General features: G+C 44.1%; 1 protein-coding gene across 1 annotated transcript in view; it reads left to right on the forward strand.

The window, feature by feature from the left end:
* Positions 1–26,948, forward strand: part of GRK5 (G protein-coupled receptor kinase 5) — a 165,091-nt gene that overhangs the window by 104,207 nt on the left and 33,936 nt on the right. The window contains 2 exon segments of the mRNA XM_009881651.1: positions 3,577–3,689; positions 12,306–12,383. Coding sequence (XP_009879953.1) covers positions 3,577–3,689; positions 12,306–12,383 — 191 coding nt within the window.

The following is a 26,948-nucleotide window of genomic DNA, read 5'->3' on the forward strand; positions in this document are numbered from 1 at the left end:
ACACGACGCCGAGCCCCAGCCCCAGGGAGCCCCTGGCTGCGGTACCCGCGTGGCTCTCCATCCCCTCTCCTCGTGCAGCAGCTCCTGAGCACGGCTCGGGGGGCTTCAGCCAGGTCTCCGGGGTGCAGCACACTGTTAAAACACTTCTGCTTTCCTTCTTTCCTTACTGTAATAAAACTATGCACTCCTTTTCTCTGCTTTAGCTGAGAGAGGTGTTTTTCTTTCTCAGTCCGCTCCAGGGCCCATGCATCCCAAGAATTAGTTGAGAGCAGACTCCTTTAGCTGACTTGGTGAGGCCAATGGCAAGATCAGGTCCTAGGAAAATATTTTGTGTCACCTACAAGGAATGAAAGCAGTTGCATCATGTATTTATTGTCTGTATTGGTATATCCAGCACTTAAACAAACATGACTGAGGAGGGGATGGCTCCAGGGAACTGCTCTGGCTCTTGTGTTTTCAGAGATTATTTTTGGTATTTCCTTTTTCCTCGTTACGAATGGGTCCCCCTTCTCACGTGTTGGCCAAGTTATGTATAGCAGGAGGAAGTCTGTGCTCATGTCTTCTTTATGTTTCATTTATCCACATATGCGATAATGTTTAGCTGCTTGTTTTCTTTTCCTGCTATGCTATAAAGTACAGTTATTGGCTGTGCGATTTACACACTTATTGAGCTGATATCACTACCCTTTTTGTTAGAAGAGCATCCTCTGCAACAGTGATTGTCACCATATCATAGCAACTTTGATAAACTAACTGCATTTTGTACAACAAACATTGCCGCTGTGCATGAAATAGCGCTGTACAAGAGAAAATATAGGGCAAACTATCTGATTAATGTATTTGTTCCTTTGTGTTTTACTCTATTACGAATTCATGCAGTTGCATGTTTTGCACTGCTTGTTTAACATGAGGAGATTGCAGTGGGTTTGGGCTTCTGGAGGGATTGAGTTTGGCATTGCGATCGGGCAGGCTGTGTGCTACCGATATTCAGCGTGTATATTTTATTCGTGCCCTCAGAAGAATTAGTTAGTCGAGGTGGCAGAAAACAGCATCAGACAGATGTAGTTTAACCTCCAGACCTCCCAGGAGAGCTCACCTGAGCTGCACAGCCTCTGACTTCGTGCCAGCCTCGAGGACATTGTGAGTTGAGGTTTTGATCCGCTCAGGCACTTACTGAACTCCTTCCCTTCCCCTAGTGCTGTGCATGTCTGCGCATTCCTTCAGCAATTACCTTCCCACTAAAAAAGTGACTTGGTCAAGCAGCACAAGCTTGTACCGCTCGCAAGGACACCCCAGGGCTGCTCAGCGTCCAAGCGAGCCCTCTGGCTTTCTCACTGTAGGCGTCTGTGTCGTGATGTTCCACACTGGAGGCTCCAGCTCATGCAAACAAACCAGTGCCAAGAGCTTCCTGCTGGGGGTTAGACAGACTGAAGATCAAGTTAGGATTTACACGGCGATTTCAATCCAGTTTTATTTGCTAGAGGGTATCAAAGCATTGCAATCTTCTGGATAGATTGAGTGATACCCCAATCCAAAATGGACTGGCAATACCAGCCACAAAATGGTGCTGTTACCTTGATCTAGACTGCTTCAGAAGCACAGTCCAGCTGGCCCCAACCCGTGTCTCCAGCGATCACCTGTAGGTACTTCAGGGGCCAGTTCCTGAAGTACAGCCATACCTACACAGAGGTGCAGGACTGGGCAAGCACCCTCCTTCCTCTTACCAGAGGCAGCCTTGGGTGCTCCTGCCCACCTGCCACCCAGCTACAGGTCAGCAAGTCCAACATCTCGTACAGCGTTTTCCTTTCAGGAGGGATGTCCAGGTTTTGCAGGACACGGTCCCCAGACCATGACCTGTGATGAGCAAGGTCTTCAGCTGGATGCCTCCATGGCAAAGGCAAGCTCCGTCGCGGCCGTGTGCCTGCAAGATGTTCTCCTTGGAGTGGATGGAGCTGAGGGGTGCAGGGTGACAAAGCAAAGGGGGAAAAAAACACATTTCAGGAGCGACTCCAGGCCTGAGAGAGAAGTAACCAAGGCACTGACAACTTGTGTGGGTTTCGTATGTCTGTTTGCAGTGCTGTGTTATGTGTTTAGAAGCTGGTTGTTTCCATAATAACAGCAAGTGCCATATGGCAACGAGGAGGGTGGTGAGAGGAACGCTCAAGGAAACACAGTATGTTGTTTGACATGTGTGTGCTTCTAGATGAATAACGTGTCTTGAGCGAGTACTGCTGCTTCAAACAGGCTGGGGGATTTGCTGCTCTCACCAGAAAAATATCCAAAGCCCTCGGCGTTTGTGCTGGTGCAATGCCAGTTAACGATGCCTGCCCTTCTCCCGTGTTTTCCTGCACATAGTCCCTGTGATGGGTAAAGGGCCTTTTGCTTTACTGGGGGCGATGGTTCTGGATGCACCAGCACAGGGGAATAGCATTTAGACATGGCGATTAAGGGGAAATACAGTTCTGTAAAGGAGTGCTGTGTGAAACCGAAACCAGCCAGGTGCCATATGCTCCATCCGTTTGTTAGTGCTCAGCAAGTAAATAGCAGAAATTTTGAAACCTTTGAAAATACGTAGTTTGCAATAATTGTTTAGCAGAGAGAGGGTTGAGCATTTCCAGAGATTAGAGGAGCACTTTACTGCGTATCTAGGAAGCATCCAGGAAGGTCTCCACAAATTTCAGCTTTTCACAGAATTCACAGAATTCACAGAATTCACAGAATTGTTAGGGTTGGAAGGGACCTCGCTGGGGGATTTGCTGCTCTCACCAGAAAAATATCCAAAGCCCTCGGCGTTTGTGCTGGTGCAATGCCAGTTAACGATGCCTGCCCTTCTCCCGTGTTTTCCTGCACATAGTCCCTGTGATGGGTAAAGGGCCTTTTGCTTTACTGGGGGCGATGGTTCTGGATGCACCAGCACAGGGGAATAGCATTTAGACATGGCGATTAAGGGGAAATACAGTTCTGTAAAGGAGTGCTGTGTGAAACCGAAACCAGCCAGGTGCCATATGCTCCATCCGTTTGTTAGTGCTCAGCAAGTAAATAGCAGAAATTTTGAAACCTTTGAAAATACGTAGTTTGCAATAATTGTTTAGCAGAGAGAGGGTTGAGCATTTCCAGAGATTAGAGGAGCACTTTACTGCGTATCTAGGAAGCATCCAGGAAGGTCAGTCCCCTAATCATCTTTTGCTACCCTTTAATGTATGACTCACTTTTCAAGGACTTGTAATTTGCTCCCCACATTCCCACAAACACCACCAGTCTGAGCGGTACCTTTGCAGAGTGCATATATTTCCACCACAGAAAAATGTGAAATTATTTTTTCATAATAGCTGAATGGCTTTTGCGGGACGTTTACCAACATCAGCTCTATAAAATTGAGCCTCTCCTGTTGGAGTCTTAAAGCCATTAATTATGTTTGTATTTGGATACCTGAAACGTGGTGGTGGGGAGAAGGCAGCAGTTCTGGTTTGGGGTCATAGTTCTGCACTCACTTGCAATGCTTTAAACTCCTAACCAACCCAAAAGGCAAAACTCTTCTCATTTTCATGCTTCTCTTCTTCTCTTTATTGCCTCTAGAGAGAGATTACTGCAGCATATGCGAAAAGCAGCCGATCGGAAGGCTTCTCTTTCGGCAGTTCTGTGAAACTCGACCCGAGCTCGAGTGCTGCATTAGGTTCCTTGACTCGGTGGTAAGTCATTTCTTGTGATATTTTGGGGTGCTTTGCAGTGCTCTCCTGAAAAAGGAGACTCCCCTGACCCCGAGAAATCACTGTTTCATGGGACATGATTTTCTGTCTAACACACCTGTGCAAGCAGCAGACGGGTCTGACCCCGTCAGCATCCCAGCATCTTTGGTGGTGTGTGGGGTTGGTACCATCCTTGGGGAGCATGAGCCACCGGGGCAGGAGAAGGACAGGCACCCTGGCACGGTGCTGGCGTAGTCTCCCTTCATGTCAAGACCCAAGCAGCTGAGCTGCTGTGAGTAGTGTCTTTTGATGTGGGTGAAGCCTGCGGTGCTGAGAGGCACTGGGAGGAAAGGGAAGATGATGAATGAACTGACAAGAGAGGATGAGGAGCGTGATAATACTAATATCTGTCTCTTACCGAGCCTTTTCATCAGTAGACTTCAGGGTGATTTACAAAGGACATCTTGATTATTATCTTGGTTTTTCAAATAGGAAAACAGAGGCATAGGGTATGGAACTTACTTGGTTGAAGTCACCAAGAAACAAGTTTGCTCCATTTTGCACCCCAGTGCAAATCAGTTAGCCCGGCCACTGAGCAAACCCCAGGGGCTTTGCTGCTCTTTCCCAATCTGACAGCACTTGGCCGTGTGTAGTGCCAGCAGAAGCTGTTCACAGTGGAAAAGTCTCTCAGTGGCTTTCTTGCTGGGAGCCAGTAGAAGAGTAGGGTGTTGATAAGCCAAAAGGCTAAATTGTACCAGAGAGGAAGATGAACCTGTCACTGCTGAGTGTGAGCATCCGGGGGGGTATCGCTCTCTGGCTGACACTGACAGTCAAGAGCAGAACGATGCATACCAACAGGAATACACTTTCTTTGTTTCTACCATGGTGAAGCTATTCCGAAGTATAGGGAGATGTGAGGATTGCACTGAAGTTGTAAAAGTAAGAGTCTGGGAGAGGACACACAGTCACTTAAAGTTTATGTTAGTACTGCAGTATCTACAGCGAATCTATAGCATCACAGAAAGCGCTGGATAAAGTCCTGTCTAAATCAGTTTTAGCTGGTCACAACTCCTACTGGATATTCCTAGTACTGGTCATGATTTTCCCCAGTGAAAGGTTTAGCCATCGAGGTACGTGAAACTGCTACGTCCGACAAATGCTCTGTGCAGCTGTGCTTAAGGCCGGTGGGCAGGAGGACATTTTGGGTGCTTTGGGTGTGTTTGTCCTGCACCGAACCGGCATCATCTAGTGAGGTAACTGCTGCCGATGAAACACCACGCACCCGTCTTGGGGGAGGCATAGCCGCAGAAATGCCACATAAGGTGTGATGCCCGCAGCCCCGAGGAGACGGGCGATGGCCATCCCTCTAAGAAGCCGCAGAAATCCTTTGGGAGACAGCCACAAAAGCTTGCTGCCAAGTGGTTTTAATTTCAGACAGAACAGACAGAGCCGTCCTCAGTTTGGAGAGGGTTAGCCAGGCTCTGTGCTATTCTCACGCCTGCTCGCAGCAGCAGGCGTCACATTTTGGTTCCAGCAGCACCCAGGGGCTGTGGAGAACAAGCCCCCATTATGTGAGCCCCACACACGCCTGGCAGCAAGCACTCAGGGCGTACCAGTTCAGCTGACAGCGGTAATAACATCTGGGCAAAAAGGAAACATTACTGTCCCCCCGTATGTGTCACCCCCCAGTGCCACCAGCCCCAGAGCAACCGCATGATAACTTTCGAGCTGGCGTGGGCTCATGGCTGCAGCAATGTCCTGCAGCATCCCCCAGCCTCTCCCAGCCTCTCCCAGCATCTCCCAGCCTCTCCCAGCTTCTCCCAGCCTCTCCCAGCCTCTCCCAGCCTCTCCCAGCAGCGCTGGCTGCCCAGCATGCCTCCATCTGTGGGAATTGAGGGCACTGTGTCATTTCACTCTCCTGGAACCCTGTGGAGTGGTGCCAAGCACTGAAACTCCATGTCCTCCCAGCATCCATGCAGCACAGGAGACACCAGTCCTGTGAAAGCTTGTGGTGGGACTAGCTTTGTTTTAAAGCTCCATCTCCGAGCAAACCCAGACTGATATTCCCAAATGCTTTTGCTAGGATGTGCTTTACACCCACCCCCAGGTTGCTTCTGCAGACTGGAGCTGCCCTCTGTACTTTTACTGGGCCAGTGATCTGTTCCCAGTTAGACTCTGACTGGCAGTACAAGGATTTCATGAACAAAATGCCTGGCTGTGTGGAAGTCTGAATATTTACTCTTTCTCTCGTCTTTTTAACGATAATTAACAGCAGTGTCCTTTGTTTATTGATTTAAAATTCTGTACAAGCTTGCTCTGAGCCCATGAAAATCCCTGTATTAGGCAATGTTAAGGTCGAGCAACACAGCCCGTAGCCATTAAATTGGATGATTGCTACTGAAATTCACCCAGCGGGGGTCACACTGCGTTGAGTGAGTAGTGGGATTCAGGCCAAGTCCTACGTTAGGCAAAAAAGTCCTATAATGAGACCAGAAGTTTGAATTTACAGCCCTATTCTGAGACCACCAGGAATGCAAAACCTTTTGGAGACCACCTGCTGTAACAGGCCCCAAGCAGAAAAAGCCAAGAGCCACCAGTTTCTTTTGACTTAGTTATTTTTCTGACACGAGATGCGAAATTTAGCTTTTGTGTAATATCAAATAGAAAGAAAATAATGATAGAGGAAAATATTTAGCTGTTCATGAGAAGCTTGCAGAGGTTTTTGTGAATGGAGAGGTAGGACCCTCTTTTACAGAGCAGAGCTAAGTGACTTCATCAGGTCACACCATAAGTCATTGACAGAAGCCAGTAGTTGATGCTTCCCGATTTTTAATACAGTTTTTTAACCAGTGCACTCAACTACCTGCAAAGAAAGCAGTGATGGGGGCTCCTGGGAGGAAACCAGAAGCTGTGTCAGACCCTCAACAACCTACCAACAACCTCCATTCCCATCCCTCCGTGAGACTCAGTTTTGCAAGCTGTCTCTCCCACCTTTGCTTCCCAAGTCTGCTAAAATCAACCAGCCCTTGCAGAGCAGAATACGTAAAGGGAAAGAAAAATCCTCGCTTTCCTGGACATTTATTTCAGCTGTTGGGTGAAATAACTAACCTGGTCTGATGTAGTCTCCTGCAAATCTGATTATAGCAGCATCTGGAGGTTTTGTTTGTTTTTTTTTGTCTGTGCAGTTAAACAGGTGTTAGGCTGCTTTCTGAAGAAAAAAGGATTTGTATCATTAAATTGTGCATGCATGTAGGTGTGTATCTGTCAGTTCCCTCTGAAACCTGTGAATACCTTGGCCAATTTCAACCAATAATTGAGATTAAAATGCTCAGAGGAATAACGTTTCTACATGTTTTCCGAGAGCAGCATTTGAATAATTAGCCACAATCTATCAACTGCAAAAAGGACTATGAAGATCTGTGGTTTGTAAGCAGTTGCCCCCAACATTAAATGATAAAAGCAATAAAAGCTGAGAGATGCAGAGCTTCACAGTGCAGTGCTGGTGGAGCTGTGGGTGTTTGGTTCCCACTGCTGCTGTGGGACCAGTAAGTGGTCATCAGTGTGGCTGTCTGTCTGGGAAATGGGGTAACAGCAACCCCTTCTCCTAGCCGGTACAGTAAGGCTAGAAGGACAGAGGGACATCTCGTATTATGGATATTGAGGCCCCATCCCTGGAGGTGTTCAAGGCCAGGCTGGACGTGGCCTTGGGCAACCTGGTCTAGTGGGAGGTGTCCCTGTCTATGGCAGGGGGTTGGAACTCGATGATCTTCAAGGTCCTTTCCAACCTAAACCATTCTATGATGCTATGACAGAGGTCCTGACTTGACTAGCTAAAACATCTAGTAAGAAGTACTGACGGCTGCAACTTGTGCCTCTGCATGCTTATCTGCCTGTCTGTAAACACAAAGATCTCCCATGAATAGTTCACCAAACCCTTTTGTAGCCATTCAGATGAAGAAACTATGTGAACATAAACTATTATCATTAAAATGGAGATGGTTTATGATTAAATCAGCTCCCCTATAAGCCCTTAACAAAGAATTCACGCACAGCCCTAAAGCATGCTTTGCTGTGCTTACAAATATTTTAGCGACATTGTACAACTTTGGAGCTGTTGAAAGACAGACGTTAAAATAAAGTGTTAGGGGATACGTTTCCTGTGCTGAAAGGCAGATCAGGGAGCAGGGAATCTCCTAGCAAGACCCATTCCCTTCCCCGCAGCCCGAGCCTCCAGCACAAGAAGGCGGCAGTTCAGTGGGGACCTCTTGCCCCGTCCCCTTCTCAAAAGCACATTCCAGGGGGTGCCAGCTCCTGAGGTTTCCCTCTCCTCTCCCGTGATTTTTGTGTGCTGTTATAATGAAGGCTTTAGCTTCCGGTCTCCCTTTCCTGTTTCATCTAATCACATTCATCTTTTTTTTTTTCTTTTTTTTTTTTTTTTTTTTTTTTTTTTTTTTTTTTTTTTTTTTTTTTTTTTTTTTTTTTTTTTCTTTTTTTTTTTTTTTTTGTTTTTTTTTTTTTCCAGGAGAGGGCTTTTAACGTGTTAATGTGGACCAGATTTAGATTGACTGGAGGAGAACGTGGCTAATTCTGGTCAAGGAGAAAATAACCTCACATTATTTTCTCTTTAACCTGTACAATGTTATTTCATTGCACAGAAGTCACACAGAAATGCATCCTCTGGAGGAAAATAGCCCCACTGCCTCTCCAGGTTTTTTTCTGCTTGTTCTATCTGAGCATGGGGGCTGGGGGTGAGAGGCACAATCTCCTCGGGTGGACTTTTCAGCTGAACGCTTCACTAGACATTACACTTATCTGGGGTAAAAGGATGAGCGAGCATCCATTTAATGCCATTTGTAAAAACCCTGTCTTGCTGTTAGGGAGATTTCGTTTGGTTAAGTCCCTTACATGGTATATAAACCATCTGTGTATGTGTGTCTTAAAGCTGTTCAAGGCTTTTTCCATCAGAAATGCCAGTTTGTTGATATCAACAAACTCATTAACTCAAAATGTGTTTTTAAACAGTCAAAAGGGCTCTTTTTGCCCTGCTTTTAAATATGAAAAATGTGGTTTCAAGTTCACTTTTCATTTAGAAATGCGAGTTATTATGAATCCCAGCTGTTTGGGTTTTGCCTTCCAATTTTCAGTCACAGATTTTAAATCTGCAGCAGAGGCAAGTGCAAGGGCAGTTGCTGCAGCACAGAGCAATAACAGGGCAGAGCCTGGGGTCGGAGGAAGGAGTGAGATAGAGCAGAGAGATAACAGAGGAAGGAGCTGAGAAAGTGGAGGTGTAAAATTGGGACTGAAACACCGGTAGCCCCCTGCAGATGCTCAGAAGGTGACTCCAATACTCCTGGCTTACACCAAGAAGCCAAAACCACTCTGGTGGGAGTGTCTGTTGCCACCTCCATCTCCTGGCGGGTATGAAGGATGGACTCCTGTGGCCATCCTGTGCTACCACAGGCAACCAGCAGCTACCTGCTGTGGGAGAGAGTCCTCCCAGATCTGCAGAGAGATCCCTCTGGCTCCGTTTTTCAGTTTTCACTCATTTTTAATGAGACGAAAATCAAACAGTAGGTAAAACGATGTGTCAGAATTAAGGTTGCTGATGCGAGCCCCTCTGGGGTCCCTGTGCCATTGCCCTGGTGATGCTCTCCATCGGTCTCCATCGATCTTCTGCAGCCCCTGAACCTCTTGCTCGGCTGTCCCCTAGCCCACGGCCCCATCCCATGGCCAGCCACAGGCTGGACGTTGCTCCCTTTCCCAGTGGAAGCGTGTTTTCCCATCCGATCTCACTCAGCCCGTGCCAAGGGCGGCTGCTCCGAAAGGAAGGACGCTTTGCACCCCCGTACCCCTGTTCAGTCAGGGTTACTTCTAGGGAAGCGGGAACCACTGAAGCAAGTACTACCTCCGAAACAGCAGCCAAAAGAAAAGTTAGCAACAAACGGCGGCCAGCCCACATCCTCTCGCCATTTGGACTGAAGGATCCGCGCCTGCCCACAGAAAGAGCCTTCCCTGCAGCTCGTCCCATGCAGTCAGGGTGATCGTAAATCCTCCCCTCATTTATGAGCTATGAATAGGGCCCTGTCTGACCTAACTAGGGCATGGAGAAGCTATTAGACTTGAAACACATGCCTGGATTCATCAAAGGAATAATGGAAAATACTTTGTTCCACATGGATTTTAAGTAACGATGTTATTTCTAGCAATTAGGGATTTGCAAACTGTAGCCGTGCTTTTGAATATTGTGGAAGAAGGGGATGTATCTTGTGATTTAAACACAAGATTTGGAGTTGAGGACCTTGGTACGCTTCCCAGGCGTGCGGCAGAGTGAGCATGGGGACGTCATTCTGTCTGTCTACATGGGCAATCCTTCCTGTAATAACAGTCCGTGCCTGAAAATGTGCCAGTATCTGTTGCTGAATAGCTCAAAAGTGGCACTGAAGGGAGAAATAATAAGGAACTTAGAAACAAAATGAAACGGGTGTCTGGTACTTGAGCTACAGTGAAATCAACACTGTTCACAGTTGGAGCTTATGGTTCCTTCTCACACCCTCACTTGTCTGTCACTTCCTACCTTCGCCACCACAGTGTCGCATTTTCTGAGAGTGTCAAATGCAAGTATAATTTCCTTTTACTCCTTCCCAACTATCTTAAGACAGAATTAGGTACTCTGTGTGTGTGTGTGCATGTGTGTGTTTATCTGTGCGTATGTTGTATCCCATCAGGAATTGCATTTCAAAACGCTGATCTAATTCCTGCTAAACTTCCACCTTCTTTCGGTCTGACCTGATTTGCTTCCCATTGTACAATTTGGATGGGATGTAAATATAATAGGCTATCTGTGGCAAAAAGGACATCAAAATTTTTGACATCTCCCTGGTGCAATTCAAATGGCAGAGGATGACTTTGAATCAGGTCATTATTGGATAAATTGTAAATAGCATTGTATAGAGAGAGGACTCAGAAGATCTCCTAGATGCTTCCATGCCAATGCAATGCCAAGGAGTTCTCCTTTCTTTGCAGTCTTCTTTCTGCACAGACAGTTACATATAAGTTCAATTATTTTCTTTTATTAAAATATATTGTTTCTGTTTTCTTTTATATAAAAAACCTCTAGTTTGTCTGTGAACCTAATCATAAACTGTAAGGTCCAAATTAGATGCAACATTGACCTTTTAAAAAATTGTTCCTTCTGTTACTCTTGCCATTGCTTTATCCCCTAGCCAGAAATCATGGAGAAAAATGCATTTAAGATGCTGTAAACATTCAAGTGTCTGTGCTTTAAGAGCTGAAATGACCCATACTCAGATACCATCTAAAAGGACAGGAAATTGGATGAAAGATTTTTTTTAAACCCTTGTATTACGTTTCATGAGAACATAATCAGTTCATCCCCAAAATGGTCACTAAAAGAGAAGTACTGCACTTGTGGATTTTAGCTTTTGATGTATTTTCGATCAGCAATACACGTTTCTCTGTTATTTGCAGACATTGTTCCCAAACAAAATCAGACTGTAGTTCTACATTGTTCAAGCAACCTGCTATGTATGTGTATAAATATGTAGCTCCAGACTTAAGCTGCAAGAGCTAAATCAGCACTGGCCAGATAGATGGGTAATAGCATTATTACTACATTGTGGTTTCATGTCATTCCTAGGTCCGCTTAGCGAGGGTATCCGTTACAGCCTGCCTTCCCATTTATTGCATCAAGCTCGGAGCAGTATGTATGTCTGCCAGTGGGCAGTGGTTCTGAAATTTGTTCTTCCAAGTGTTTGCCAGTTCAGTCTGATTTACCTTTTTTTTTTTTCTTTTAACTTCCTCCTCATTTATCATCTCAGACAGCTTGTATTGGACCAGGTTACTTAATTGGTTTGGCAGGACTTTCTGGGATCCTTTTTCTAATACGAGCAGTCATGGAAGCTGTTAGGCTGTCTTCTTATTTTATTTTTTTCTGGAAAGTGTTTTGATCCTAAGGCTAAAGCTTTGTATCCCGGGCAATGCCCAGTGGGAATGTCTCTAAGAACTTGTCATTGTCATTTATCCACTGGGGTCCCACACGTCGCATGTTTCCTTTGAATGCCTGCCATGGATCCAGAATTCCATGGATTAATATGTTAAACCAAGGGGAAGACATAAATAAATAGGAAGGACACATTCGACCAAAAAGGCAATCTGCTGAAGGAGTTCACCTGGTGCTTGAAATACCTCTGTGGCAAGAATTAACAAACATTTGCGTCCTCTACTACTCAAAGAAATAATTTTACCTTCTGTGTCCGTCTTCACTTTGAGCAAAACTCATAAAGTTGCCATCTCTAGTTGCTGAATGCTTTCTGAAAGCTGGCTTGGCAAGGCTATAAAATATAAATTACTTACATTTTATTGATGTTAATTAAGAGCCATCATCTCAGAAAATGCACCACTAGGCTTTGGTCAAAATATGGTGGAAGGTTTTTAATAGGATTGTGTATACGGGTTTTGCTTCCATCAGAAAATGGCATTTATCCTTCAGATTTTTCAAACAGAGCATTCTGTTAAGGCCACATCCCAAATGAAGTTATAAAGGTGAAATATGAGTGCAAATATTGACTTTTTTTTTTTTTTTTTTAATATCTGTTCCAGGCAGAATATGAAATTGCTCCAGATGAAAAGCTGGGAGAGAAAGGAAAGGAAATCATGATGAAATACCTCACCCCAGAGGTAAGGGGCAGCCAAAGTGGCATTACTGAAGGAATGCTGCAAGGCACACCTTTGCTAAACAAGGTTGTTATAGGCTTTGTAAACCAGAGTCCTAAAATTTATGGTGGCAATCTCCAGTGAATAAACCTTCAAGTCTTAAACAAACAGTCAGAGAGAAAAAAAAAATTATAATCCAATCCAGCAACTGACTTCTAAGGATGAACTTGAGTTTACCAGGGGCTTAATTCATCTGTGGATGAGCAGGGCGCTCCTCTGGTCTCTTCTTGGTGTGCAAAGCCTTGCATCCATGGTGTCACACAAGAGACCTCAGCTGTTATCAACAGATGCCACAATTATTTCCTATCCAGCTCAAAAGAGGTGGTGGCATTTCATATACGGTTGTGTAGAAAGTACTGGCAAAAATGGTTTTTGGTAACAAGACACTATTTTGGTACAAAAATTCCCACTCACGACCATCTGCCCCAGTGTAGCCAGGGACATGCAAGACTGACATGGGACACGTGTGTTGGAGCTGAGAGGTGTATCACCGGTTCTTGTTTCCACCACTGTTGGTTCCTCAGCGTTGGATCTCCGGGCTGTCCGTTGGAGAGGAGCTCATGGTAGTAGCTGTGTCCACAGGGTGGCACTCCAAACAGGACTACAAATCTGCTGAAGGAATTTTGGACAGGCTGCACTGGGACCTTTTGGGGGGGTTTTTGATCATTTGCTGACCGCATTTAACCTTTGCAACAAAAGTCACTGCCAGTAAGCAACAAACATCCAACTTCAAACACAAGAACAATTCTAGGATTTTTCCTAAGTTGCTTTCATAAGAGTAATCAAAGACGTACAATTGCTGCTTCAACTGTTTTACAAGAGAAATACATTTGACCTTCAGGAGAATTAATTGCATTTTTGGCAGATGTCTTTCTAAAGCGTTTAAACGGTACAATATGTTTTGGAGGTGCAGGGGCAGAGCAGACCACTTTTTTTCCAGTCAGTCATTTTCCTACAATAAATTTCAATGCATACTTTCGGTTATCTCAGACTGCACTTTGGGATCTGGTTTCATTTACTGAGCCTGGCTAGTTTCATGTGCAGCCATTGAGCACTGCCAGTATGAGTTCCTGCTGCCCATTCATTAGGGGCATGAAGTTCCACGGCTTTTTCAATCCACCAAAATGACCATTTGTCTTGAATTTTCTGTCGGCAGAGGAACGAGGGACAAATGGTAAGGGAAAATATTTCCCACTGCCCTAGTTCTCATCTGGAAATGGAGAAAGGCGTTCTGCTGATAGCTGGGCTAGTAAAGTGAGAGAAGGGTAGTACTGCTTTGTTTCGGATGGTCTTGATGCGCGTTTCCAGATGCCAAATCCCTCCTCTGCTCTCCCGTAGCACTCCTGCCATCCTTGTCCCTTTGCCAGCAGCCCCATAGTGCAGCAGCAGAACATGAAATAATTTACTGAGGTAAGTGAATGTGCAGCAAAGACCAGTCTGAGAGCTTCTTCATCAAGAAAAAGTGTTGCTGTTACAGGAAGGGAGGTTACTGGGACTCCAGAGCTGGAGTTTCCATTCTCTGCCATGCTCTGCGCTTCATCTGTGACCTGCATACCCGGTTTCTCAGTACATAAAATGGGCACAGGATATTTACAGTCTGTTCTGAAACTTCTCTGGTATTTGCAAATTACCTTGACGTCTTTGGGCAGAAGGAAATACAAAGTTGTGCTCCTTCCCTTATGATCTAAAACTGCCTCCCTGGTGGTGGGGGTGCTTTAATGTCTGCATTGGTCTTGCTGCATTTTTTTTTTCTTAATGGGAAACTTCTGCTTCTTCCCAGAGGGATGTTAAGCCCTGTATAGCAGAAAATACTTCCTGGAGGCAAGGTTGACTGTGCCATAGCAATGGGTTGAATAGTAGATTTTCTAACAGGTCTCCCACACATCAAACACTTAAAAAACTTAGAGCAAGGCCTCGATTAGTTGAATTTCTTTTTAGAAACCTAACTAAGGTACTCAGGCTAGGAGTTCAGATGGCCTACTGTCCTTTCTTGTCAAGAAAGAGAAATAAGAATCTCCAAAGGACAGTGATTTGAAGCCAGGTTAGACGCTTGCAGTCAAAAGGGGTGAATCTGGACCCGAATGTCCTAATGGAATATCATCCTGGCCAGCAAAGAAACCTTCTGTTCATTAGGAGCTGCATTTTACCATTTAGTTATCCGTCCCTTGAAAGATACAAATTGCTGCTGATTCCAGAGTCTTCTGCTTTCAGAGGAACAGTTCTTTTAAGTAGGTGTGTGTCTGCGCTTCAAAGAACCTGATTGTCTTGATATAAAAATAGTGTGACATACAGCTTGACTGATAGAATAAAATTATAGGTTTCGTTCTTGGACAGATACTTCAGTCTTATAATGTGAGGAGTATTTTTCCCAGAGTGCAGGATCAGAAGCAAAATGAAAACAAAAAGTAGACTTCATGCTCTTTAATATTTATAAATGATTTTTAGTTCTTGCTTGGATTTTTAAATGTCATACATATTTAACATACAATGTGTCAGTATATCATCATTCTAAAGTGCATTCATTTGCATAGAGAACATGAGCTTTATTTAATAAAACATATACTACTTGCACAGCAGAAAGGAAAAGAAAACACTTCCCCAGATGAATAGACATCACACCAGTACTTACAGCCTCGCGTGACGCACGCAGCCACTGTCTGCAAGATGGTGCGACACCGCGCTGTGCAGTTAGCAGACTCCAACCTCTGGGAGCAGTGAATTCCCGCACGGAGAGCTCTGTGTGAGAGCATTCAGCATCAGCCCCGAGGCCACTAAACAAGCTCAGGGCTTGCCAAGATGGTTGAGGGGGCAGGCACTTTTTCAAGTAATCGTGATTCAGGCTCTTCGCAGCTTTAACATCCTGACCAGTTCCTATGTGCTCGCTGGGGAAGTTGAGAAGAGGTCTAGCAGCCTTTTGTCATGGTCACGCCAGGGACAGCATGAGCAGGTCAGGATTCCATCATGTCCCTGGCCTACAGGCAACAGCGATGACAAATTCTGAATGTGTCCTGGCACCTGGAAGGGACCCTAAACTGGTGGGTTAGGCCTCTCGAAGAAGTGGCACAGTGGAACAACCTCTCCAGGGATGTGGTAGAGTCCTCATTACTGGAGGTTTTCAAGGTGCTATTGGACAAGGTGCTAGATAATCTCATCTAGGTTCTCTTTCCCATGAAAGGTTGGACCAGATGATCTTTAAAGGTCCCTCCCAGCCTGAGCTGTTTGATGATTCTAGGTACTCAGGTTCTCATCTAGGAAGATATTAGTATTCCTTCTCTCTTGTCTAAAGTTCATTGAAACATTCAGTTCCATCAGGCAATTCTGAACTATGTGATGGGAGGGAAATATAAGGAGTACGTGTGATCCTGACGCCGAGAATGCCGAAGTACAAGCGTTTTCATGGGTTCCTTAGCAGCTTCACTTGAGTGGTGAGCAGGAGAGTGAAAACCCACAGAAGAGGTGTCCTGTAGCCGAAGAACGTCTTGAAACATGCTCTGAAGAATTGTTAACTTGCTTCTCTGAGGAGGTCGAACTGTGAGCTGGCTAGTCCTCAGGGGCTCTGTGGGCATGAACACTGGTGACAGGGCCTTGTCCTTTAAGAGGAAGAGACCCAACGAGGCATGTGCCACCTGGACTGTTAAAAGGAAGAGACCCAACAAGGCACATACCACTTCAGTACTGCAATCTGAAGGGAACCCCACCTGTGGGCTGTCTTTGCTCAACAGGAGCAGCACAATGGTTGCCATGCAGGCAAGATCAAGGTTTCTTGACGAGAGTCTTGCATCTTCAAGAGAGGCTTTAACAGTTTCCATGAAAAAGGCACTTAAAGCTGCCTTCTTGACTTAATAAGCCCGTAGGGCAAAAGTCCAACCCACAGGAAGTCTAAAATTTCTGAGGTTGTGAAATATGATGGTAAAACTGCTAAAAGGAATTGGTCACAAATATTTCTTTCCTGGCTTTTCCTAATCTCAACAGTTGAGTGGGAATGTTTCAGGTTTTGGTTCCAGTTCTGTCTGTAAATGGAAAAGCCCTCAGTGCTTTGTGGAATAGTTGAGTTAAACTGAACGCAGCCTGGCTTCGTTACCTGGCTGCTTCTTTTACTGGAAGAGCAAAGTGATATGTTTACCTTTGTACTGCTTTCAAATTCGGATTTTGCATCTCCATGCAGCATTTTTGCCTTCTCTTGCCTGACAGCTGCCATGCCTTACTCTACTAAATCACTAGCCCATTATTTTCTTTTTCACTATAAATCACCTTGCGATACTTTGAGAGACGCTATATAAAAAGAAATTGATTTGAAATGGCTCTTAAGAAGGTCTCCATATGCCATTATAGTTTATATTTGGACTCAGCTGAGTACTAAAAATGCTACTGAATAGGGTGTCTAATGTGTATTGTTATCCTCATTAATGTACTTCACAGAATATGAAGAACAGCAACAGCATTAGTTTTCTTATCTGAATTCCTGTTCGGTCTCCTTTCCTCCAGGAAATGCACAGAATAAAGGCCATGCTTGCAATTTCTTTCTTTGCGGCAAGAGGTTAGCTGGACACAGCAATAACCTCCTTATTTCAGTCTAAGGCGAGCAATGGGTATTTTGCTAAATGAAAATATGCTTTGTTTATATGAACAATTATAGGATAAGGAAGGGAGGGAAAAGTCCTGTGAAAAGGAAACTGGCTGATCAGCAGTGCCTGGCCTTCCACTTGTCTGCTGGCTAAAATGTGCTCTTCTCTCAAATCATTTTTTTCTGGAGAGGAAAACATCTACGTAATATGGATGAGATGAAATTAAAATGATATATGAGCCCTTCTGCTGGACAAAGCCATGCAGCTGAGTCCAGGCTCCTGCTTACAAACACCCTCTCTCAGCTCTGTGCATTGGCAAAGAGTAGTTTTCTTTTTGCACAGCATTGCTTCAATCTTGCTGCCGAGGATCTTTGCCTTTGGTTGCTCTCTCCTTGAGATTTCTTTCCCCCTTCCTATTTTCACCACCAAAATGAATGCAAACTTCAGCACTTGCGCTTCTGAGTGAGTCATCTTCGCTGATCACTACAGCCTTCCATCTCCCATAAGGAAAGTTTCACGTATCACTTTTGAATGATTCGGGCTGAATCCTGGAAGGGCAGGTCATAATGTACCAAGAATTGGATTCAAGTACTGAGACCTCTTCCTCTAACTGTTTAGTTTTACTAAATGCCTTCTAGGGAACATGTTATAATTAGTTTTTGGAATGGCCAAAACAAAAGCTGAATGTCACTGTAAGGGAAGCTCTGAAAGAGGGAAACATTACGCTTCTGTAAAGCAATCTGCAGAGTTTAATATGAGACAGAGGCTTTGTGTTTTGAAAGGTGAGCCTCCGGGGACTGTTTTCTACATTGTTACGTCTCTTGTACAAATTCAGCTTATATCACTTATATCCACCGAGTCATCTCTGTCCCTCTGTAAGCTTATTATCTTGCTGATAAAAGGCCAGCATAATATCGCTTTTCACTGGCTACAGTGGCTGGTCCCTTAAGGCTTGGTCCAAGAGTTATCTCCACAGCTAGTTTTCAAATTTTTCTGAACCCTATGCATTTCATTAATGACCCAATTGAAGTAGGCAATGAATGAAGTGCCTGTCTGAACACAGTGTGTTACATGGATTCAGGATGGGCTGGAATTATTTACTTGCTCAAAGCGTTATTCACTGTGTCCTTTGGGTTCCTATTAGGAGACTTTTCAGGATGCTAAATGCTTAAGTAGAAATCCTGGCCTTGTTTGAGCCAAGGAGAGTTTTGCCATTTAATTAATTGCCCTGGGACTTTACCCTTTGACTCAATGGATTTCTCATCTCCCCTCTCTATTGACTTCACTACTCTACGGGCACCATTTTAGCCAGAGACGATAGCATTACTTAGGCCTCTGCTTTGCAGCTAGCATAATCGATACATAATTCAGTCTCCAGAGAAATCAATACATAATTCTTGTTGTTGTTCCAGAGACAGCGCGATCAATATCTCCGCTGATCACTATGTCTTAGTCCAGGAAAGTACCTTCTCAGCATACTTTCTGCATAAACTCATCTTTCCAAAGTTCAATTCTGGGAAAATATCTGAGCAGCAGAATGGCAACCTTGTTACTCAAATTAATGCTTTCTAATCAGAATTTATTTTAATAAGCATTCTTCTATCACTGGGTCCAGGCTGTAATACAGTGTGGCAGAGGAATCTAAAAAATCACAGTGTTGCCTTGATTAGGAGTCTCTTTGCTGTGGTCTCAGACTAAAAGGCATTTTCTCACGGTTCACTCAAGTCCTATTTCCTCATCCTTTGCCCACTGTTTATAATACAAATGTTAGTTAACTAAACACTTACTGAGGATTTTTGTCTCTTGCAATGGTGCCAAACTGCATGAGAGCCTATGGAAACAACATGGTGTCTGCTCTGTCCTGGTGATGCTGTCCCAGAATGGGTTCTTAGACAGTCCTGTGTCCTCTAGACTGAAGGAGGGCTGCATTTGCAGTACGTTCACTCAGACTGGTTGAAGGTTTGGGCTGGAGTCATTAACTACACTGGTTTTATGCTCAGCAGTGCTATTAGTTGAAGTTCTGCTTTTCCTTCCTTGTTTTGGAGAGGTTACGCTCCCAAGTTCACGTGCTTCTTAACTGTTTGTCATTTGTGGTCGGGAAAATCATTGGGATGACTTGGTCAGTGGGCAAAAGCCTTCTAGCTTCCTTGTATTTGTCAGAATTACTCTGACTTGGCCCTTTGGAAAATGGAAACTTGCTTCAGCTAATTGATGTCAACCACACATGTAGACGTGGCTCACATCTGCCTGCTGAGGCAAGGCAGGCCCCCCAGGCTGCTGTGACTCCTCTCGGAGACTAGCCAGGGCATCCAAAAGGGCTGAGGACGCTGTGCAAATAAAGAGCAGTCTGCTCAGGATTATCTGAGAACGGGAAGGATGTATTTGTCTGCCCTTGACTAATGAATATGCTCTTTATAGTTTCCTCCTCTCGTTTTTCAGGGGGTCATCTTTTCCCTATCCTAACTGCATACCCCTCATTGCTTACACTCATATAGATTATCCAATGGCCAGGGAGGTTCATTCTCAGCCTTTAAGGTTCATTCAGCTTTCTCAGAAACAGCCTCTTCTGCCTGAAAATTTTGCCCATGTGGGAAAAAAGGATTCAGCCTTTTCCAGCTGCCTGAAACACTGGCTTGCAAGACGGCCAGAAATCTGCAAGAGGTGGCTTTTGTGCATTTGCACGGAATGACATTAAAACAGACCCCCGGTGAGTCCAGCTTCTTATGCTCCCAGCACATGCATTGCAGCCTCACTTGTCCAAACACAGGGAGGCATTTGAGTAGGAGAGATGAGGTGCCTCTTTCTGCCCACTGACTGCAAGAAGCCTAGGGAGATTTTGAGTGTCTTATTTTTCAGATGATTAAAGTGCAATGAGGTGAATTCCGTGCTAGATGTAATGCCGAACACATTAAATTACATTGCATGGCATATCCACACAGGTTTCTGTGCGCAATTTCTCAGTAGTCCAGGACCCTTTGAACACCTGACATCCACAGCCCTTCTACCCACCTGCTGCGACTTGCAGCAACTCCTCTGGTTGGTTCAGCTTTGGTTTTCTGAGCTAAAAGCATAATGGGTCAACAAATGTCTCTCTGAGCTCAGGATTCATTGTGCGAAACTCAGAAGCAGTAACAGGTAACCATATGCTTGATCTCGGCAAAGACGAGAATAGAGGCACATGGTGAAAATGAAAGTTAAACATACCTTATTTCTCATCTGATTCTGTTGTAGTAGGAAATTAGGATTCTGGAAAAACATCTAGAGACTTCAGCAGCTGTGTAGCCTCACAAGAACGGGCCAGGCAAATTCAGATGAGATGCCTGAAGCTGACACCTTTGGCTGGGATGGTGCAACTAGAAGGATCGCTAAGCTAATAATGTTAGTGCGTGTTATTTTAACTTGGAACCAGGAATCACAGCATTACCATAAGGAATGTTTTAAATTTCACAGAAAACAAAAAGATTTCAATTCATTAAAATATCACTAGATAAGTGTAAAAAATAAGAAAAGAAGAATGATTAAAAAAAAAAATCTTTTGATTGCAAATGGATTTAAAAATAACCAGCATGTTTAAGTTGTGGAAATGTGGCACTTCAAACTATCCATTTTTAATTTTTTTTTTTCCCAGTAATGCAACTACACTTACAAAACTCACTTAAGCCTCAGCTTGTATGTTAATTTATTATTTTTTAATCAAGCCAGACTCTGACCTGAGTCAAAAATCAAACGTATATCAAGTTGATTATCCTGGCACAGATGCTGTTTGTCCAACAAGTAAAGCTGAGGAAGAGCGGAATATGCCACTGCAAACAGTGTGTCATCTCCTACAATAAATGTCTTCCCTCTCAATTCTCTGCTGATGGCTATTACCATGTGATCGTTAATGGATCGTGTGACACAGGTGATTAGGGAATGCCCTGTTTCCAGCAGTGCTAGGCAGTGATTTTGTTTGCTTTCGTGGGTGTTTCCATTCTTTCTGAGAGTGGCCCACTGGTTCCTGCCTGATCTGTATTTGATTCACTCCCTAATCCTTTTCAAGGTCTTCTCTTTTGGATATTTATTTCTTCATTCAGGTGTTTCCTCAAGATTTTGGCCTGCTAATGGAAAAAGATGAAGGCAAATACTGCAGAATCCCCGCTGCAGCTGGTAGCGCTAGAGCCACCGACTTGAGTGCAGCCTGGATCGGGCCTTCATGCATGAGCTACCTTCATGCAGAGCAAACAACTGGCGGCCTTCAGTGTGAGGAACGCTTGCGAGGGAAGGGTTACTCATGTTTACAGGCTTATGTCTAAGAGGAGCGAAGTCAAGCAGGGATCTGTTTGTTTTCCTGCAAGAAAGCCATTCAATAATGTTGAGGTTGTAAATGAGTGTTTATAGATTTAGGGATTTTTTTTAATGGAACAAATGACATTTGGTTTACCAGAGGAAGCCAAGCTATGACTATTGCAACATAAGGTTACTTGCTGATGTTTAGGCTATCCATCAGTGCAGGAGGACGTTAAAAGGTAGAAAGGTTCTGATAAGAGGCTGGACACTGGATGCTATCCAAACCTATTAAGCACACGTGACGAGAGAAAAAAGACTCTCTGAGAACAGAATCTTTCAAAATTGTCCTGTCATCTTTGTTGCCACTAATGGTGAGAATACCGTTCTTTTCCCAAAATGCTTTATCAAACATCTGGCTGCTTGTAGTAATGCACTATAGCGATGGCTCAGTTGGGTTGCCAAGAAAAGAGGTTACCTTTTGAACTAATGAGGCTTCCAAGGATTGTGCGAGTAACCTAACTTCTAGGTAGTTAGAAAATCCCGAATAGTATTAATTAAATTTCTTTTCTATTCTGTTTCGTGAGCTACCCCCCTCATCCTGCTGACAGCTCCTGGTACTGATTATTTCATCTGTGTTTTCATCCTTCAATCTGTCTGCAAAATGCTTTTAGAGCAGAAAAAAGGCAACAAGAGGTAAACATACTTTCCATTCCCCCTCTTTAAAGCAAGTTTATATAAAACAATTTCAGCGGGCTAGTTTATGAGCACCCCTACACCAATAAACCTATGTGTCTACAGAAAGGAGAAAAAAAAAATGTTTCTTTGGTAAAGAAACCTCTATAAGCAGTTTTGCAAAGAATTATTTAAAAAGTATGGCTGGGGAAGAACTAGGGCTTAAAGATACTGAAAAATATCTTGCCAAGCACTTCTTGTGAGGCCCGGTTTCTCACTAATTGAAGTGAAAAGCGTATCTTCCATGGTGACCAGTTTAGGTTCTTAAACTAAGCTGTACCAAAAAACCCATAGCTGGTTGGGATTGTGGTGAGTGTTTTTATTTAATTGAAGAGTATAAAGTCTGCAGCTGATTCACTGGGCTTGCAAAAGAAGCTGATGAAACAACTAAATTTTGTCTCATGAGACATTTTGTTATTTCAAAATTACTTTCTATGGGGCTTTGAGTGTTTAAGGTTTTCTCTGGTCACCTATAGGAGCCGGGAAGAAATTTCTCCTTCTTGATCTAGGCAATCTTTTCTCTTCCTTTGTTGCTCTGAAACTCACGTTGTGGTTACACCCCCATATTTCTCTGAATCAAATAATTTAACATTCCAAGGAAACCACATTTTGGATTGAAAATCTTTATGTAGGAAATGTTTTGACTCACAGCATTTGCATGGCAGTTGCTTGTTTGCCACCATCAGGAAGAGAAATGTGGTTTCTAGAAAGGACCGTTTTGCTTTCAGGGATCGCAGCTACAACCAGGTCTACTGAGAACAGGAAAAACAAGGTATAGCTAGATAGGAGATCCTGATGCTGATTAACAGGAGAGACATGAAAAATGCTTCATATATTTTCTATGCACTAGTCAGAAAGGAAACCTCAGTGGTTGCTGAGTTTCTCCAAGGATGGGCATAGTTCAAGACTGCAACTTGTACCCCAGCACCAAAGAGGAAGGATGCTGGAAACCCAGAGAAGAAACACATCCTTTTCCTGCCATTGGGCTTGCCAAGGCCCAAGAGGCAGCCCAGCGAGCCTGGAGTGAGCAAGTCAGCCTGAAGCTCCATCAGATCTGCTGCAGTAAATGAATTCATGAACCAAGGTGGTTAGCATTGCCTTTTGTGATGGATTAGTACAACCCCTCCAGGCAGAAGAACATGTTCAGCTGTTTGCTGAGGGCTCTATTGTCTTCAGTCATTGTATTTTTCTGTGTGTCAACACGTGTTTTGATAGTTTAGTAGAATATGAGGGAAAACAGATTCATCATGACTTCACATCAGCTTACAGCTACAAAACAAACCCCACAGTTGATAGGCACTGCTGATTTGCTTCATTTAGCTACCAGCAAGTGATCCAGCCCTCAGTACTGAAAATGCCGTTTGATCAGAGAACAGGGTTGGGTTCAATTTTTCTCTCTGTCATTGACCCACTCTATAATCCTGGGCGAGGTATTTCATATCTTTGCCCTCCGTTCCCACTCCCAGGGCTACTGTGATCGGTTTGCTTTGGAAGTGTTAGCTCTCATGACATGTGTATGTAGTGCCTGGCATTACGGGCCCCCATTCTCAGGTATAATGTCTACACGCTGTCGTAATAGATAAATTGCTACGAATAACACAGCTGCTCTCCATGCTCCCTGTCCACCTCACTGCCAATTCCTACATCTGTCATCTCAAAGCAAATATCCTGGAATTATGAAGCCTTGTGTTTTACTGGTTTGCCTCATACAGACCCAGATGACTTTGTGGTAGGAAAAAAAAATAAAAAGAAAATGCAGAAGTTGATTACTTAAAATGTTGCAGCTGCTCCTGATGTAGAATTAGCTGTTTACTACTTATACAGCTAAAACCGAAGAGACAAGATCAGACACGGGGCAAGAAGAAAGGATGTTCCAACATTTTTGTGCATAACACCAAAAAGCGTCAGGAAACTGCCTGTGCTGTGACAGTGCTGGGGACCTTTCCCTCCCCAGATTGAAACACATGCCTAACCCGGGCTTCCCAAAATCAAAGTACCACCAAGACACTCTATCTCCTCCTCCATTGCTTTCCTCTGCATTTCTTGGCTGGACTCGATGATCTTAAAGGTCTTTCCCAACCTAAATGTTTCTATGACTCTCACTGTCAGCTGCTTCACACTTCCCCTCCTTCAGTCACGAGCTGCATGGTCAGTCCTTCCCAGGCTGTAGCTCAGACTGAGTCCCAGTTGCCATTGGCTTGCCCCTGCCCAAAGCAGGGAGGTGAGGGGACATCAGAGTCACCCAAAATGGCTCCAGGCATCTCCCTGCAGTGGGGCAGGCAGAGCCCGGGCTCTGCCCTGCACTGGCGTGTTCCTGCTCTGAGGGCAGCAGTGCAGACCCCAGTGGAGATACCACAGGCCAGTTCTTGGGGTGAATGTCTAGCCACAAGTAGTAGATCAGCCTTGGAGGCAAAAGAGGCACAATTTCATGGTCTCTGGTTTGCCTTCCATTACTTTTCCCTTTTGAAAACGTTCATTACCTGAGCACATAAACTTGTCTTGCTCTGATTTTGCGCCTACCAGCATGACTTGTGTATATCTACCTCTTCTCCTTTTTTCTAGTAACTGCTCTGATTACAGTCCTCCTTACGACTCCTTATGAGTGTTTGCCTCAAAGGACTGAGGACAATCGCCACTGACAGTCATACCATTGCTACCTGTCCTGGTAACTGCTCCCCCTGCTAGCTGAGCCTTCCTCAAACATCTGGAGAAGGATGTGACTGTGCAAAAGCAACAGCAGGAGTGGCATTGCATGTGGCAGACTTCCCATCCTTGACACAAACCATTGCTCTGTATTGCTGGTCTTGGGTCACAGCCGTGTGAGAGCAAATCAAATACAGGAACATAACAACTGGATGAAGCCAGTATTTCCAGGTTTTTGTGTATGAACTCTTCTCATCCCATCATGGACCCTCTCACACCCAAGTTCATTTTAGCCCGTTTCTTCTATAGTTTTGAGGTCTCTACTAGTAGCAAATCTGTGTGGAGATTTGCAAATAGATTCTGTGTAGAAAATTGCTGTCAACATCTGAAAATACACATATCATTAAGACAGAAGTGCTTGGAACCAGAGACAGCTCAAGAAAAGTTATAGCTTGAACTTTTGTCCATTGGCTGAAATATTTTTAATTGTTTTAAGCTAGTTTGTTGTGGAATGTTTTCATAACCTGAGACATAACATATGCTGCACATTATTTGTTTTATGCAAGTGACTTTTAAGATAACTCATCGTGTTTCAATATCATGGCTTCAAGTCTGAAACTTGCCAGGAAAGCAGTTGTGTTTAAAACAAAAGTTTGCATGAAGTCTGTTCAATCTAAAGAGTGTGGTATCTTTCTGGTTCATATAACTTTTGTAGTGATGAACAGTCGTGCTTTAAGAACCGTGATGACTCACATCCACTGGCATGAGTTGGTATAAAATGAAAGCCTGCATTTCTAGGTTTCTGTTCCTTTTTCACTAATTGCAAGCTACAAATGGCCTGATTTGAGGAATCTGAGCATCTCTAGCTTTCATTTATCTCAGTGAGACTTCTTTGATTTCAGTCACAGGTGATGATCAACTCTTCTGCAAAACACAACTCTTAACCTCCCTGTTCACTGTTCTGTAAAATATTGTGAGATTGCCACCTAGCTCATGAAGACTTAATCATGCAATGAAGCTTTAATATTTTGAGGTTCTTAGGTGAAAGGCACTGTGTAAGGATAAGAATTACCTCCGGACTACGGATCTGCTCTGTTCCTTGCAAAGCCAGTCTGACCAAAGTCGATGGTATCCCTTTTTCTGATCTGAAGTTCAGGGTTCTGCAAGCTTTTTCTTTTTTTGTAGGAGACGATGATTGAGACAAGTGTCTTCGAAACAGGACTGTTCATTTGCAAAGAAGATACTTAGTCCTTTGCCCAGAGCTCCAGGTTTCCTTTGGTGAGCACTGAGCATACAAACTCCCTTCCTCATCTCTTCTCAAGGCCATGCCATGTGCCTGCGCTTTACAGAGTCCAGTGTTTTGCGAAATCATCGGTACAAAGGATTGGGAGAGGGCTCAAGAGCCTCTTGCACTGAACAAAGATCAAATACACTTAGATCATCAACAGATGTCTGTCTGCCCTCGGAGGTCTTTCAGACCTCTGAGAACAGATTCCACAATATTCATATGCCTGTTCTTGTGCTTCCCTGTGTGGAAAATTAGAAAAAAAAAGCCTTCATAGGCAATTAAGTGGATTCTTTCACATCATTCCCCCAGTGTAGAGCAGAACATGCAGAATAATTGATCCCTGCCCTCTTTATTAAAAACATTTCTATATTCAAAGACCTTTATCATGTTTCACTCTTACTTTTCCAGACTAAACAAATCTAGTTCCTCAACGCTTCCCTTCTTCGGCATTTTTTCCCCCAAGCATGTTTCTCAACCCTTCAGACACTTGGTGCTCTTGTCCGTTCTCTTTAGCTTTCTCAAACGGTGGTGACCCCAACTGGATATGTGTCTGTAGCTGGAGTGTCAGCACATCCCTCTCAGTTCCCTTTGTCATCTGGGCACTTTTCTCACAGAAACATCACCGTTGCACACAAGACACCAACTCTGCGCATGTAGGTTAGTGTTGTCTGTGCATCTGCTCTGGGCTACGTACAGCTATCGGAAATAGTTGGAGTGGGGTACCCAGAGACACCTGCTACTCAGCCCATCCCAGTTTGAGAAAGGCTGACTCCAACTGCTGGGTTGTCAGGAAAATGCTTTTGCTCATTGAAGTTGCCAGTCTCTGCTAGTTGGCTGTCTGCTTTCACTGCCACAGCCTTGGAGGCAGCACTTCATCTTGACCAAACTCATACATTTTAAAGATTTGGAAGTTCTGTCTTAAGGAAAATTATAACAAATAACATGTTTTAAAAAAGTAAAATTATCAGAGAAGGTCTTCTGAATCCCTCTCTTGGTACTGCTGGCATTTCAACTTGTTTTATAAAGAATTTGATT

Source organism: Charadrius vociferus, unplaced genomic scaffold, assembly GCF_000708025.1.
Source record: "Charadrius vociferus isolate BGI_N301 unplaced genomic scaffold, ASM70802v2 scaffold282, whole genome shotgun sequence".
Lineage (NCBI taxonomy): Eukaryota > Metazoa > Chordata > Aves > Charadriiformes > Charadriidae > Charadrius > Charadrius vociferus.